Source organism: Oryctolagus cuniculus, chromosome 3 (assembly GCF_964237555.1).
Source record: "Oryctolagus cuniculus chromosome 3, mOryCun1.1, whole genome shotgun sequence".
In the NCBI taxonomy this organism is placed as follows: Eukaryota; Metazoa; Chordata; class Mammalia; order Lagomorpha; family Leporidae; genus Oryctolagus; species Oryctolagus cuniculus.
Genome location: NC_091434.1, coordinates 117,475,837 through 117,492,119, shown reverse-complemented (window position 1 = coordinate 117,492,119; position 16,283 = coordinate 117,475,837). Strand labels below are relative to the sequence as shown.

General features: G+C 53.2%; 1 protein-coding gene across 2 annotated transcripts; it reads right to left on the bottom strand.

Annotated features, from left to right (window-relative positions):
- Positions 1–887: 887 nt before the first annotated feature.
- On the bottom strand, positions 888–4,610 carry TMEM177 (transmembrane protein 177). 2 transcript variants are annotated; one of them, XM_008258472.4, is made up of 2 exons: positions 4,562–4,610; positions 888–2,881 (listed from the first exon to the last, which is right to left on the bottom strand). In XM_008258472.4, the coding sequence occupies exon 2, from the start codon at positions 2,857–2,859 to the stop codon at positions 1,924–1,926; it is 936 nt and encodes a 311-aa protein (XP_008256694.2). In that variant the 5' UTR covers positions 2,860–2,881; positions 4,562–4,610; the 3' UTR covers positions 888–1,923. The 2 variants fall into 2 exon arrangements, with proteins under 2 accessions (XP_008256694.2, XP_069927662.1); XM_070071561.1 differs by lacking the exon at positions 4,562–4,610 and adding an exon at positions 3,501–4,539.
- Between the last annotated feature and the right edge of the window lie 11,673 nt (positions 4,611–16,283).

Below are 16,283 nucleotides of genomic sequence, written 5' to 3'. Positions count from 1 at the left end.
GGTGGTTCCCGCGGCTGGTCTGAGCATGTTTTTATGGCCACCATGGGAACCAACAGGAAGCAGGTTGGCCACACCCCCAGAGTGCAGGGCCGGAAGGAGGCATGCCAGAAGGTGTCATTGCGGTGCAGGGAGGTGTAGGTCCAGAGCCCCTCTGAGGAGACCTTCATTCCAGAAGATGTAAACCTACACAGTGCTAAGTCCCTACAACTTAATGAGGGAAGTCGTTCCAAATCCCACCAGAACTGCTTACTTTCAATTTTGTGAATTTCCTCTCAGGTCCTACGGTGTTTACATTATTTCAATCACCATGCAGGTAGTACTTCATTTTACTTTAAAGATCTGATATTGATAACCAGTATTTCTCCTGCTTCTACCATAGTCTTCATAATCAGTGGTCAAAAAAACTATGAATGCACCTAATTTACGAATACACTGCTGTCAACATTCCCATATTCTTATTTTAAAAAGTGGTAACTAACGGTCTTATGTCCATATTTGGGCACATACTATTTAATGTGTTGGGTTAGAGCTCAGGGGTGACTTTCTAGGTTTATAGTTATTAGGTCAAAAGTTTTGCAATGACACATCCTGGCATGCCTCATTCTGGCCCTGCACTCTGGGTCAGGGACAGGCAGGCAGAGCCAATGCCAGGGCTCCACTCCCTGTTCCTGGTGCTCACTAGATATGCAAAAGTGTGTGTGTGTGCGTGGGGGGAGGTGGCAACATGCATACACACAGAGCGGGTGGAGGCTTTGCAAGCCAAGGCTATGGGGTAAGGACAGGAAACAGCTCGTGTGTGACCTGGAGCACCCATCCCAGGGCCTCGCTCTCCCCCCACACTGGATGAGTCTCTTTTCTGTTGCTCTAACAAAACGCCCAAGGCTGGGTAATTTGCAAAGAGATTTATTTGGTTCACAGTTCTGGAAGTCCAAGAGCACAGTGCTAGCTTCTGCGTGGCTCTGGGGAGGCCTCGGGGCGAATGGCATGACAACAGCGGGAGCGTGTGCAGAAGTCACACAGCAGGACTCAGACACTGAGCTCCGGCCCCAGTGACAGTCCCCGCAGCAAGGCAGGCCGTCCCCCACCCCTCCCCGAGCCCTGCCTGGCTCCCGCTTCTCTGCCTCGTGTCAGGAACCACGTGCCACCACAGGGCACCCTTCCTGGTGTGGCCTAACCATTCCCGGCCCTGGTTACACTGCGACAGGCCTGAGTTCTTCAAAACTCTCCCAGACAAAGCAATGCCCAATGACAAGGACCAGGCTGGCCTGCCTTGCTGATTACAGCTCTCTTCCCCTCGCCCTGCTGGAGTGTCCCGTCCAGGGAGCCAGGCTGGGGCTCCGCACTGCACCAGCCGCTGATCCCAAATGCAACACCAGGCCTGATCCATCCACCACCCTCCTCTCTTCTCCAGGCCACCACCTTAGCAGCAGCAGGGTCTCCGTCCTGCAATGGTTTGTTCTTCCTTTGCCCTCAGCCAGATCTCCTGCCAGGTGCTGGCAATACCCGACCCCCACTTAAGCCCAGGGGCTCTCCTGGTGCCCACCAGCCTTGCAGCTCCCCTTCTCGTCTTTGAAGCTCTACCACTGGGAACTGAGCCCCCAGCAGACCGGGTGGTGGTGGGAAACAGTTCTCTGCCCTAGCAAAGTGTTTCTAGGCTGGCATCACCGCTGGCGCAGGTGTGTGGCCCAGCCCCACGTCCACTGCTGCTCACCAGGAGGGAGGGACATCCTATTTGTGCAGATGCCCTCTGTGCCAGGCCTCACACAATCCTAAGATGCTGCGAGGGGGTTCACACTCTGCCCCATTCACAGGGTAGAAGCCAGGCTGTTAATCTGGGCCCATGGGTGCAGCACTGAAAGACCCGCGCAGGGTGCACAGCAGGGCGGAGCCTGCCCAAGCCGGAAGCACCCGAGCACCAAGCCCTCAGGAGTGGCTCGGATTGAGCGTTGCCCTCCACACCTGCAGCACAGAGTCCCGGCGTGTGGTGTAGGGCAAGTGCTTGATGCGGAACCAGTGTCTGGGGACGACGTTCCCACTGGGGGTGTACAGCTGCTCCCCATGCGGTCCCAGGGCGCTGCGCACGGCCAGATTGCCCGACAGAATCTTCTCGTAGAATTCCACCCCACCCTGGGCGTAGGCTGTGGACAGGGAGGCTGCGCGGCGGTCCAGCCAGGCTTCCAGGGCATGGGTGAGAGAGTCGGTGGAGAAGGCGTAGGCCACAAAACCTGCCACCGCAGCCACCAGGTTGAAGGCAGCGCGGAGGTTCATGGGCCCTCCATAGAGCCCCAGTGCTTGCTTGGCGCCCACGCTCAGGGCCCAGGTTGCAGCCAGGCAGGCTGGGGCTGGCAGGGCCTGCAGGGCGGCGGCGCTGCTCTCCAGGTACACCACCTCCTTGGCCAAGGCAAACTTCTGGGCGTCGTGGGACAAGGTCAGAGCGTCTCTCAGCCGGGCACCTGCAGGGCTCTGCCAGTCTACTCTCTGCCCATGCACGACCACAGGCTGCTCAGTGCTGGTCACCAGGCCCCCCAGGAAAGTGGCAGGGATGCCCACCACGGCACCAGCAGGAAGTCTTGGGGAGCCAGCACTCACAGGCTGGAAGGTGAACGTGATGAAGGGCTTGTAGCAGTGTTCTGAGGGGACTCCCAGGTCGTGCAGCACTTCCTGGAAGAGGCCGCGCAGCTCCGGGGAGAGTGCGGCCGGCTGGCCCTGGGGCCAGTACTGGTAGAGCCATCGGACCACAGGGTCCGGGAAGAGGTGGTATGAGACTTGAGCCCCAAACAGGCCTGCGCAGGAACCCACCAAGAGGCCAGTCCGGTGTCTCTGCACAAATGCTGCGGCCCGCCACAAGGGACCAGCCATCGGGGCTGCGGCCGCTGACCACCTGGCCGGGAGAAAGAGAAGTCAGCTCCTGCTGCCCTGGTCTGCCTGCAGACTCAGCACCCGCCCAGGCCCACAGCCTCCCTTAGGGAAGCAGCCAGCACTGTGGCTACCGGGCCAGCCTGAATAGCTTGGAGCCCCGCCCATCTCTGTGTGCCATCTCCCCCTGTGCCACACAGGCACGAGACCCTGGCCCGCCTCCAGTAAATGAATGAACACATGACAGTGTCTGGCCCGGCTGAACTTTTTATATTTCTATTCCCTTGGCTAGGGACTCAGTACTCAACTCCTACCTCCACCATTCATCCCACAGTGAGGCCCTACACTTGGCAATTTCAAATGAAAACTCAATTTGCTGTTAAGTACTTACTACATGCTAGACAGTTCTGAGCTTTCTACACCAGCGTTCAGTACTCATGCGGCACTGGTTCCAAGTCCTCACAAGGTACCAGAAGCTGCGGCTGCCCACACCCCTTATTTAGAATGGTGTGGTGTTTACATAGAATTTATGCCCACGCCCCTTATTTAGAATGGTACAGTGTTTACATAGAATTTACGCAATCCTCTCCAAGACCCTAAGTCATCCCTAGACCACTTCCAACAATGTATATCGAGAAAAATACCTGTATCTCTTCAGTACGGATGCCATTTTAAGAGTATTTTCCATCTGCAGGTGGCTGGGCCCACAGGTGCAGCCCTCACAGATATGCGGGTGGCGACTGTACCACCTACCCCTGAATCCTCACAGCCTCACCCCATTAGTAGTCATTAGACTACTCTCGTCCCTGTTCTAAAGCTGTGAAAAGTGAGGCACACACACATGGAGTAAACCAGCCCAAATCTCAAGCTAGTGATGTGGCAGGGTTCTGAGCCAAAGTGGATCCCCCCCCCCCATTCTTATGTTGAGGGCTTAACCCGCAGAACCTCAGAATGTGAGCCTACCTGGAGACTGAGTCTTTAGGTAAGAAAGGGAGCTCACGAGAGCGTCTCATTCAATCAGGCTGCTACCTTTATAGCATGAGATTAGCACACAAGCGACACAGGAGGAGGCTCCTGTCTGCAAGCCAAGGAGAAAGGCCTAGAAGGGACCCGGCCCGCGGACGCCTCCAGCACAGCGAGGAGGTATGTGCCAGGCGGTCAGGTCGCGTGCCTGTCCCGGCACAGTAGCTCAGGAGCAGAATCTACGCGGGAGACATCAGAGCATAGTCTGATCCATTTTAGATCACAGATACATACTACGGGAGACAAAACAGCACAGCAGCCAGCCTCCATCATCGACACCCCGGGTCTACTCCCACCCGCCTCCGCCCCCAAAGGCTCCGTCCTCAGACGCCCCGGGCAGCCTGCGTCGTTCCAGCCGTGAAAGACTCAATTATTTAATTGCATTTCTGCTCCTGCGGGGGTGCAGCCAACAACACGAGTACCGCTTTTTCCCTAAAAGCTACAACTTCTAGGTCTGTTTTCCCCAGGAGGAAACTCAGGGAGGAGGGGGCGGGTCCTGGCCGAGGTGCTAACGGCCCCAGGACGGTAAGGCCTCAGGGGCAGCGCAGGACAGCTGGGCGAGGATGGTCTCCACTCTCCTGTCCTGGGCGCCCGAGGCTACTCCCGAAGTCCTAACTACGCAGCCGCAGGGAAGCTGGGGACCCGGGTCTGCAGGTAGGCGCGCCCCATGCAGCGTGCTCACCTCCTCTTCCGCCGTCTCGGACGCGGCCACACGTGCGCGGGGACGGGAAGCCGTAAAGCACGCCGGCCGCGGCTCTGGGGGCGGAGACTTCGGGGGCGGGGCCTGGCGCCTGGCTTGCTGCAGGTCGGGACGGAGGGGGCGGGAACCTCAGGGGCGGGGCCGAGCCCTAGCTCTTCGGCAGGGACTCTGGGGGCGGGGGCTTCGGGGGCGGGGCCTGGCGCGCAGCTGGAGACTGGCCGGGGCTGAGGGGGCGGGGCACGCAGGGGCGGGGCCGAGCCCTAGATCTTGCAGCTCCAAATCTGGGTTCGAGAATCCGAGGAGAGACTGATGGGATCCGGGGAGGGTTCGTCCCTTCATGGAGCCCCGTGGAGCTGGTCTATGACCCGACACGTGACTGGGAGAGCCACGCTGCCTAGCACTAGGATTCCAGCTCCTGAGAGGCCGCTGTGGCGGTCCCGGGCAACTCTGGAACCAGCAGCAGCCCCAGGTGGGACACGGAGCCGCCTGTGGCCGCGCCTCCACGGGGGCCCGTGTCCTCCCCGGTCGGGAAGCGCTCACCTCCGGCGAGGAGCTCTGCCCTGGACTGTTACCGCCCCGGCTCCCGGCACGCTGTGCAGCCCGCACAGCGGCGTCCCCTCTGTCACTGCTCCTTCCCTGCAGCTCGGGGAGTCGACCACCGCCCGAGCATCCAACGCAGCGCGGCCCCTGCTTTTGTAAATAAAGTTTTATTGGAATACAGCCGGCGCGTTCCTTTCCCTGTCTGTGGCTGCTTTCTTTTCCGCTAGAAGGACAGAGTTGAGTAGATAGGACAGAGACGGTCTGGCCCACGAAGCCTAAAATGTTTACTATCTGGCCCTTTACAGAGAGAGTCTGGGGAACTCTGGAAGCAGATTGTGCCCATTTCACAGATGAAGTAACTGAGGCATGCAGCTGGAACAGGGTCCCCAGCTTCTATGCACCTGGTATATGCAGGGCAGCAGCTTCCTGTCCTTCCCCTTACTGCCTCTGCTTCCACACAAATTATCTCTGGCTAATCTAGCCAATTTCCCCTGTCTCTGCTGGCAGTCTTTCTCTTCCATTCCAGCTTCTGGAGAAGGGGGAGAGAAGGCTCACCTCCTGCGTGGAAAGGAGAGGATGGAGGAGAGATGAGGGGGTTGGGAGACCTGGAAGCACGTGGGCACTGAGGCTGGGCTTCGGATGGTTAGCATCTGTGTGGAGCTCTGTCTGCTGCCAGGTCACCCACGCAGCCTGACTGGGGATGACCACTGACCAGCCAGACCATGCCCGATTCCCAGCTAGTCCCCCGTGCTCCTGCGCATCCTGCAGGGGCACCTGGGGGCAGCATTCCCCGTCTCAGGCTTAGCCTAGCAGCTCCTGGTGAGGCAGAGCCTGACCCTATGTGTCTGCCCCACCCCCACCCGGGGCTGTGTTAGCCCTCCAGCCCAGCATCAATGCGGGGAAGGGGGGGTGGAGGGTGTGGGGAGGGGTGGAGGGGGGAGGGAGTGGGGAGGTGGGGATGGACACTGCACAGTGGGGTGGCCCTGCCTCCTCAGTTGCTGTGTGTATGTGTGTGTGTGTGTGTGTGTGTGGTGGGATGTAACTGAGTTCCCGGGTGCACGGCGCCCAGCACAGTTTGGGTCTTGCAAGGCTCGGTTACCATCATCATGGTCTCTGCTGGGGCTGAGACCTGCCCTCGAGGCTCCGTTGTTTGCGTGGACGTCCTGCCGGAACACGTCTTGGTAAATGACCATAGCCAAGTCCAGAATGCCGAACATTCCACAGGGCGAGTGCCATGGTTTGTCCCACAAATCAGTGGCATAAAAAACCAGAGAGGTGCTGTTACCAAAAAGGCTTGAGAAAAAAATAGTAGCGACATGCAACGTGTGGGTTTGTGGGGATCCCGAATTGAATGAACTTAACTACAGAAGACACCTTTGAGACAACTGGAGACGTTGGAATCTGAATTGCATTTTAGCTGTGATTAATGAACGCTTGCTTATTTCGTCAGGCGGGACAATAGGAAGGTGCTATGTAAAGTCCTTATCCCTTAGAGAGGTGTGCTCAAGTATTTGTAGATGAAGGGACACAATCTACTATATGATTCAAAGTCTGAGGATCAATGCAAACCAAAACAGAGAAAGAAGCAGGGTGAAGATGAAACAACATTGACAAAACATTAGTTATTTTTGAACTCTGTGAGAGTTCCTGATTCTGCCCTCTACTTTTGTGTATGTTTCAAAATTTACATAATGAAATGCTTTTTACTTAAAAAAAGGTGCTTTTAAAATATGAGCTGACCAATTAGAGTTCTTCACAATAAAAAACTTTGGTATTTCATCTGTTTCCACTGTCAAGGAAAGTAGAAGGATCCAGCCTCCCAGTCATGCACCTGGGAAGGCAGCGGAAGTTGGCCCAAGTCCCTGAGTCCCTGCACCCATGTGGGAGACCTGGATGGAGTTCCAGGCTCCTGGCTTTGGCTCGAACCAGTCCTGGCTGTTGTGGCCATTTGGGGAGTGAACCTGTTAGGCCGTTACAAAACACACCAAACACCGGAGTAAGGGAAAGGGTTTATTGGGGAAAACCCAGCAGACCGGAGGGAAGGGATGAAGACGGCAAAAGAGAAGGAGAGTGTAACAGAGAGAAGGATAGAGAGGAGTGGAGCTAGTGAGGAGAGAAGAGAGAGAGAGATGAGAGAAGAGAGACAGGAGGGAGGGGAGGAAAGCAGATGAGAGGAGCCAAGAGAGAGGAGAGAGCAGAGAGAGAGGAGAAGAGCCACATGTTCAGGAACAGGTCCTTTTAAAACAGGAGCAGTGAATCCCATTAGGATGGGGGTGGAGCTTGATACCAGTGGTTGGGCCACGTGGCCACCTAGCTTCCAGCAATGATGGCGGAGGCTAGAGGCTAGGATGGTGTCAGGGTGTAGATTGCGCCATAGATAAAACTGCACCATTTTCCTAACAGAACCAGCAAATGGAATTAATCTCTCTTTCTCTCTGCCTTTCAAATAAATACCTCCCCCCCTTTTAAAGTAGAAGGACAATCCCCAGAATGGGAGGGAATGTTTGTAAATCATAGATCTGATAAGGTATAGTATCCAGAGTAGATAAAGAACTTCTAACAATAAAAAGAAAACCCAGTGACCTGAACAGACATTTCTCCAAAAGAGATCTCTCAACAGCCAGAAAGCATGTATGCCCACCAGTATGAATCATTAGAGAAATGCAACCCAAAACCACAATGAGGGGTGGGGGTTGTGGTACAGCTGGTGAAGCCCCTGCTTGGGATGCCTGGTACCAAGTTTCATGTCCGCTTTTGATCCAGCTTCCTGCTGACTTGTCTGGGAGGCAGAGGGTGATGACATGGTACCCATGTGGAAGATCCGGGTGGAGTTCCTGGCTTGTGGCTTCAGTCTGGCCCAGCCTCAGCTGGGAGTGAACCAGTGGATAGAAGATCTTTTCCTGTCTCTCCCTCTCTCTGTTATTCTGTCTTTCAAATAAATAAATAAACAAACCTTTGGAGAACAAATCTCCTATAATGAGATACTACTACAGAGCCATTAAGGTGACTACAACAAAAACACAGAAAATAACAAGTATGGATGAGGATGTGGAGAAACTGGAACCCTTGTACATGGCTGGTAGAAACAGCCACTGTAGAAAACAGTTTGGCAGGGGCTGGTGCTGTGGTGTAGTGGGTAAAGCTGCTGATTGCAGGGCCAGAATCCCATATAGGCACCGGTTCGAGACCCAGTTGCTCCACTTCCGATCCAGCTCTCTGCTATGGCCTGGGCCCCTGCACCTGCGTGGGGGATCTGGAAGAAGCTCCTGGCTCCTGGCTTCAGAATGGCACAACTCTGGTCATTGTGGCCAATTGGGGAGTGAACCATCGGATGAAAGACCTCTCTCTTTCTTTCTCTCTCTCTGCCTCTCCTCTCTCTGTGTAACTTTAACTTTCAAATAAATAAATAAATAAATCTAAAAAAAAAAAAAAGAAAAGAAAACAGTTTGGCAGTTCCTCAAAAAAGAAAAAAAAAAAAAGCTTAGAATTACCATGCAATTTCATTTGTAGGAATAGGACCAGAAAATAGAGAATAAGTACTCAAACAAATACCTGTGTATAAATGTTCATGTCAACACTATCCACAATAGTTAAAGGTGAAAACAACTCAAAATGGCGCAGTCTTATCTATGGTGTGATCTATACCCCGACACCATCCTAGGCTCTAGCCCCTGCTGCCATGGCTGGAAGCCAGGTGGCCACATGGCTGAACTGATGGTGTCAGCCCCACCCCCATCCTAATGGGATTCGCTGCTCCTACTATTCTGCCCGCCCCCCGGCAAAGTTTTAAAAGGACTTGTTCCTGAACACGTGACTCTTTTCTCTCCATCTCCTGATCTGTCTCCCTCTCTGTCTCTTTCGTTCTCTCTCTTGATCTCTTTCTTACACTCTCCTTCTCCCTCTTTTTCCTTCTTCACCCCTTCCCTACAGTCTGTTGGGTTTCCCCAAATAAACCCTTTCCCTTAAAAAAAAAAAAAAAGAAAAGAAACCAATCCAAATGCCTATCAACTGATGAATGGGTAAACACATCCATACAGTGGGATATTATGCAGCCATGAAAAGGCCATGCTAAACATGGGTGACCTTGAAAATGGTATGGGACTGGTCAGGGAGATAGACCAGGTTCAGGAGCTGGAGGCCACACCCCCCTTACCCCCTACATAATCTCACCTGTACCCACCCACCTGTCAATCAGACTACATAACCATTCCCCTTTTGGAGTAAGAGACCTGGAGAGCGATGGGCCAGCTCTCTCTCTCTCTCTCTCTCTCTCTCTCTCTCTCTCTCTCTCTCTCTCTTGCTGTGCTCTCTTGCTCGCACACCCTCTGGCTTGCAGCCTCTAGCCTGCTCTCTCTCCTGGTGGACCCCTGGAAACAGCTGGTATGAAGTTCCCGGTTTTCCCTTCTTGGTCCACTCTCCCTTAATATTCTTCTCACTCTCTAAATAAATTCTAAAATTTACTATGCTGCATGCTGTGTTTGGGCCTGTGCTTAGAATTCTTCTCTAAGTAAAAGGCAAGAGCCCGGTGCATTAAATTTTGAGGCTAATTTAGCCCACAATAAAAAAAAAAAAAAAAAGCACGCTAAGAGAAGAAAGGCAGACACAAAGGCCAATCTTGTGTGATTCCACTTAAAAGAAAGGTCCTGGATAGGTGAATCCTTTGAGAGGGAAATCGGACTTGTGGTTGCCAAGGAGTGAAGCAGGACTAACAGGGAGTGACTGCTAACCGATGCGGGTTTCTTTTTGCAATGATGAAATGTTTTGGCATTAATAGTGAAGGTTGCACAACATGGCAAAGTCAAAATGGCTAAGATGGTAAATTTGATGCTATTTTAATTTTCTCTGAAAAATTGCATGAATAAAAAAAGGAAAGCTTGGAGCTGGCGCTGTGGCGTAGAGGCTAAAGCCACTGCCTGCAGTGCAGTCATCCCATATGGATGCTGGTTCGAGTCCTGGCTGCTCCACTTCCCAGCCAGCTCTCTGCTATGGCCTGGGATAGCAGTAGAAGATGGACCAAGTCCTTGGGCCCCTGCACCCACGTGGGAGACCCAGAAGAAGCTCCTGGTTCCTGGCTTCGGATGGGCGCAGCACTGGCCATTGTGGCCATCTGGGGAGTGAACCAGTGGATAGAAGACCTCTCTCTCTCTCTCTCTCTCTCTCTCTGCCTCTTCTTCTTTCTCTGTGTAACTTTGACTTTCAAGTAAATAAATACATTTTTTTAAAGAAAGCTGGCCAAGGCCGGGACAGAGCTGATAGAACATTCATCAGATACTAAGCAGAAGCACCTGGCAGTTATTTCTAGGCGTGCCATGGGTTGGACAGAATTTGACTCCCCAGACTCATGCACACTCAAACCCTGCAGTCTTATGTTAAGGGTGATGGATTAAGGGTGGAGACTTGATCTCATTATGACATCTGAGAGGGGAACGGGAGTGGGGAGGGTCTTTAGGTCCCTGGGGACTTGCCCTCAATGAGAAGTTTGGTTAGTTCAGCTGAGTATAGGCTAGCTTCTCTCTGCTTCCTGGCTCACCAGGTGACCATCTCTCTGAACCTGCTTGGCCACTGCATGCCACACTGATGCCCCCCCAACCCCAATCCTGAACTGTGAACCTCTAAACTACAAGCAGAAATCAACTTTGTGCTTCCCAAGAAGCTCCTCTTGGGTAGTTTAGTTAAAGGAATGTCAAGTTGACTCCTCCAAAGAATGAGAAAGGCACAGTAAGAAGCAGCTACAGCCCCAGGCAGGCAGAGGAGCAAGCCTGGGTGCCCAAAGAGGCCTTGCACTTCCTCCCAGTAGGACTACCTTGGAGGGAGTGGCCGCTTCTGCCCAGGTATTTGCATTTTGGCAGATTCGTGGGAATTTGCTGAGTGGTGTTGGAGTGGGGAGAGCGGGAGGCAGGATGGGGCGCCTTCCTGGAGAAACTGAGTTTCTCATCGCAGGAAGGAAGAGCCAGGCCCCTCTCGGCTCTCAGCCAGATCCTTTCCTGAGGGTGGCGTGGACAGGGTACAAAGAGCTGCAGGGCAAGCAGCCACACAGAGATGGGAGATGCTCTGGGAGAGAGGGGAGGGAGAGGGAGAGAGAGAGAGCGAGCGAGCGAGCATCCGATGTTTCACTCTCTAATTGCTTGCATTGGCCAGGGCCAGGTTGGGGCAGGAGCCAGGAAGAAGCTGAAAACTCCGGCCAGGTCTCCCCCATGGGTGGCAGGAGCCAGTTACTTGAGCCATCACTGCTGCCTCTCGGGGTGTGCATTAGCAGGAAGCTGGAGTTAGGGTCGAAGGTGCACACGGAACCCAGGCAGTCCAATGTGGGGCATGCATGTCCTAACCTGTGGCTTCGCTTCTGGGCCAGTCTACAGCCTGCACCCCAGGGTCAGGTGTTTTACTCTAATTGCAATCACGGTTCACTGGTGCCCATATGGCACTGCAGTGGCTTTATCGGCTACACCACAGCGTCAGCGTCGTCTTCTATTTTCTGTATCGTGCGGTGCTCTTGACACCTGAGGGGCATTGTGGGTCCTAGAAACACTGCCCCTTCTGGGATTAATTAGCCAGTACCTAGAGAGAGAACATGAATGTTCCTTTCACAGGCAAAAAGCCAATCCGAAGCCCAGGCAACAACTTCCTCCATCTGACCCTCTTAAGTATTTCCCTGCCTCGGATCTTCCCAGGGAGACGACAGGACAGCGCCCCCTAGAGCCCAGAGCCCACTGAACATTCCTTGAGCCGGTCCATCCGCACTCGCTCAGGCACGCCTGCCCTGCCACAATACAGGCCGTGCTTCCCCGGCTCCGTCTGCCTCCTGTTCCACCCTGCGCTGTCCCACGTGACCCTGCACGGCACAGTGTGCCCCCTCTCCTTGGGAACCGCAAGTAAGAAACTAGCCTTTCGATGGCGTTGACCGTGGACGTGGTCCGTCACCTCCGACAGTTTCATTCTGGCTAACATCACAGCAGGAGGTTCAGTGCCAGGGACGCTAGGATGTCGGGTGGATTGTCTCTGCAGACATTGCCAGGAGTGCTGGAAAGGGGTGCGGTAAGGAGTACAGGCAACCCCGGTGCTAACACCCTGCGAGTGGCAGGCAGGGACCAGGAAGAGAAGAGCCCCAAAGCAGGAGCATGGCGCTGGCTGCAGAGGTCCGGTGCCGCGTGCCTCCTAGCAGCTGGGGAAGGCAGTGGGGACGCGGAGGACACCTGCCCCTTCCTGATTCCCCAGGCGCCTGGGGAAGACAGGGGCTTCGCTGGGGAGGGCTCTCTGTCCTCGGGGAGGGGACTTGAGGGAGAGCGCCCAAGCCCCCCAGAGGCAGAGGGATGTGACCTTGGGGGGCCTCCTAGGGGTGAGTGGTGGGGGCCAGAGTAAGCGATGGGCAGGAAGTGCACACAGGGCCACTTCCCCCGGAGTGTTGGGTGTCAGGCCATCTGATGGCTTTGAAAAGCTTTCTGGGGGAGCTTTGGAGCATGAAAAAAGTACTTAAGAGATGCTGATGGTTTAATTACTGTTCAGCTGATTAGACTAGTAGGTAATGAATATCCTATGTCCCTGAAGCTCCAAGGCTCAATTTAGAAGTAGTACCTTATTAATAATCCAGTAATTTTTGCATACAGAGAAGCCTTTTTTTTTGACTTGTTCTTTGACTAACTCTCAGTTAATCCATGGACTTGGCAAATGAACACCTTCTTATTTATGGCACCCCACTTCTGCACGGAATGGAGAAATTCCCATAGACGTTTCAAACCCACTTTTGAATTACCATTAGCCTTTCCTCTTAAATCCCAGAATCTACTCTAGTAGGCAGGGCTCTCCAGAGAAGCAGAGCCCATGGTGTGTGTGTGTGTGCCTGTACATGTGTGGTACACGCGTGGGTGTATCTGTGTGCATGTGTGCCCGTGTGTGTGCATGTGTGTGTATATGTGTGCCTGTGTTTTCCCATGTGTGTGTGCGTACGTGTGTGGGGTGTATATTAAGAGATGTAGTATAAGGAGTTGGTGCGTGCAGTGGTGAAGGATGAGGAGTCCCAGGAGCCATCGTCAGCAGCTGGCCCCGGAGCTGTTCTAGCCTGAGTCCAGGGCCCTGAGCAGGGGGAAAGCCTGTCATAAAATTCCTGCTCTAAGTCCACGTGTGGGGGCAGAAAAGGAAGTCCAGGTTCTAAGACGGTCAGGCTGGTGGAGAGCTCTTTCTTCCTCTGCCTTTTTGCTCTGTCCCAGCCTTCAGTGCACCTGCTGAGTTCTACCCACATTAGGGCGGGCCATCAGCTCTACAGCTCTAAACAGCCTGCCAGCTCCCATGTCCATCACCCAGGAACACCCTCACAGATGCACCCAGAAGCACAATGAACCAAATATCAGGGTGTACATGGCTCAATCAACCATCAAGTCCCTCAAAAATGTAGTCTTGTAAAACCAATAAGTAAATCTCCCTAAACTTGAAAGTAACTCTTCTCAATCCAAAAATATAAACACAGACATGCAGCAGATTTTTCTTAACTGTTTCCAACACTTAAACCTACATACAAGTGAAACAGGAATGACCACAGCACCCATTCTTTTTTTTTTTTTAAGATTGATTCATTTATTTGCAAGTCAGAGTTACATACACACACACACACACAGAGAGAGAGAGAGAGAGAGAGAGAGAGAGAGAGAGAGAGGTCTTCCATCTGGTGGTTCACTCCCCAAATGGTTGCAATGGCCAGAGCTGAGCTGATCTTAAGCCAGGAGCCAGGAGCTTTTTCCAGGTCTCCCAGGTGGGTGCAGGGGCCCAAGGACTTGGGCCATCTTCTACTGCCTTCGCAGCCACAGAAGAGAGCTGGATGGGAAGTGGAGCAGCCGGGACTCAACTGGTCCCCATATGGGATGCCGGCACTGCAGGAGGTGGCTTTACCTGCTCCGCTGCAGTGCTGGCCCCAGCACCCATTCTTACACATAGCCTAGCCAGCACCAAAGCACCCATGGGTGATGTGGACAGATGCCTTGATTCATCCTGGGGTTACATATATACCTCTTGGCCCAATAGCACAGAGCTGTCCTCGTGGGCCATTTCTTTTTTTTAATTAATTAATTAATTAATTAGAGAGGCAGAATGACAAGAGAGAGGGAGACACAGAGAGAAGAAGAGACACACAGAAAGATCGCCCATCTATCCGTGGGTTGACTCCCCAGATTGCTGTAACAGTCAGGAGCCAGGAGCCAGGAACTCCATCTGGGTCTCTCACGTGGGTGGCAGGGGCTATCTTCCACTGCCTTCCCAGGAGCATGAGCAGGAAGTTGGATCAGAAGCAGAGCAGCTGGGACTTGAACCGGGGCTCAGATCTGGGATGCTGGCATTGTAAGCGGTGGCTTAGTCCACTGGGCCACAACGCCAGCCCCGGGAGCTACTTCACGGTGAGATGCAAGCTCTGGGATGATCTGTTGGGGTCCAGAAGAGCCACTAGGACTCTCATGTGTTGGTGTTGTTCAAGCTGGCGTTTCTATGGGGATAATTAGGCTTTCTAAGGCTCAATTTTGTTGTTGTTATTATAAGATCTTCCACAATTTTTGATTGCTTGAGTAGAGCTGATGAGAGTTTGCACCACCTACTGAGATTACAATGAATCTTTTAGCTGCTAGATTGACATGGGTGACATTTTGATGTTTACCAGAACTTGAATGCAGTATGCATATAATTTGGCTTGGTCAGATACTTGAATAGCACTAGAAACCTGTCCATGCCTTTTCTTGTTTTCACATGCCTCACACGACGCTGCAGAGAACTGTTGCTTTTTCTTGATGCCAAAATTATCACTGCTTGCTCAGAGGGAGCCCAAACTGCTCCCCTGATCCTTCAAGCTGCCCTGGATCTTTCTGGAAGCATAACCTCCTTCTGGCAATCAACTGAGGCTCCTGGCCTGTCTTTTTCTTTTTCTTTTTTTTTAAAGATTTATTTATTTCTTTGAAAGGCAGAGTTACAGAGAGAGGGAGAGACAGAAAGGGGAAGAGACAAAGAGGGAAGGGGGGAGGGAGAGAGGGAGAGAGAGGGAGAGAGAGGGAGAGAGAGAGAGAGAGAGAGAGAGAGAATTTCCAACCACTGGTTTACTCCCCAAATGGCTGCAACAGCCAGAGCCACATCCAGGAACCAGGAGTTTCTTTCAGGTTTCTCACCTGGATGGCAGGGGCCCAAAAACCTGGGCCATCTTCTGCTGCTTTCCCAGGTGCATTAGCAGGGAACTGGATTGGAAGTGGAGCAGCCTGGACTGGAACCAGTGGCCATATGGGATGCCAGTGCTGCAGGTGGTGGCTTTATCTGCTATGCCACGGTGCTGGCCCCTCCTGGCCTGTCTTAATTACCCTTGCTACTAGATCTAAAGTCATATCCTTTCCAAGTACTCCTGTTTCCTTTCTTGGAGAAGTTCATTTGAGACCAAAATCTGGGTGTTTGGGGCAGTGTTAAATCACTCTACTTTCAGGACCAGCATCGTGGCTCAGGGGGTTAAGCTGCTGCCTGTGATGCCAGCATCCCATATGAGCACTGGTGCAAGTTTTGGCTGCTCCACCCCCGATCCAGCTCCCTGCTAAAGCACCTGGGAAAGCAGCTGAAGATGGTCCAAGTGCTTGGGCCCCTGCACCCACGTGGGAGACCTGGAAGAAGTTCCTGGCTCCTGGCTTTGGTCTGGCCTGGCTTTGGCTGTTGTGGCTGTTTGGGGAGTGAACTAGCGGATGGAAGCTATTTGTCTCTTTCTCTTCCGTGCTCGCTCTCGCGCTCTCTCTCTCTAAGTGGGTGTTTCAAATAAACAAATCCATGTTTTTTTTTTTAAAGTGGGAGTAAGATCCCACTTGACTGTGTCTAATTGTCTTCACCTAATCAGTGTTGACTTGCATCCATCTGCAAGGACATCCGTTTGGTTTTCCCTGGAATTAAAGCAGGGTTGGGCCGCTGCCTCTAGAGGGCGCTGTTCCCACCTGCCGGCAGCAGAAGGCCACTTCTGAGCGCCTCCCTGGGCTGGTTTTGCTTAGGAAGCCTGAGTGCTGGGAGCTGCGTGTCCCTGGCCCCCTCCTTTCCAGGAGCTGTCTGCAAACCAGAAGGCAGGCATCTGGTCTCCGTGACACTCCACTGTCACTTCCTGCACTGCACATCACTCTGCCCCAACGCCTTCGACACTTTTGTTCATCGTGGGTCTCTAATGTGTGCTTCG

Excerpts from the sequence above, each read along its gene's own strand:
- TMEM177 (XM_070071561.1), bottom strand. The coding sequence starts at position 3,544 with ATGGAAAATACTCTTAAAATGGCATCCGTACTGAAGAGATACAG. Across the intron at positions 2,882-3,500 it reads TCCGTACTGAAGAGATACAG|GTGGTCAGCGGCCGCAGCCC; the intron begins GTATTTTTCTCG and ends TCTCCCGGCCAG.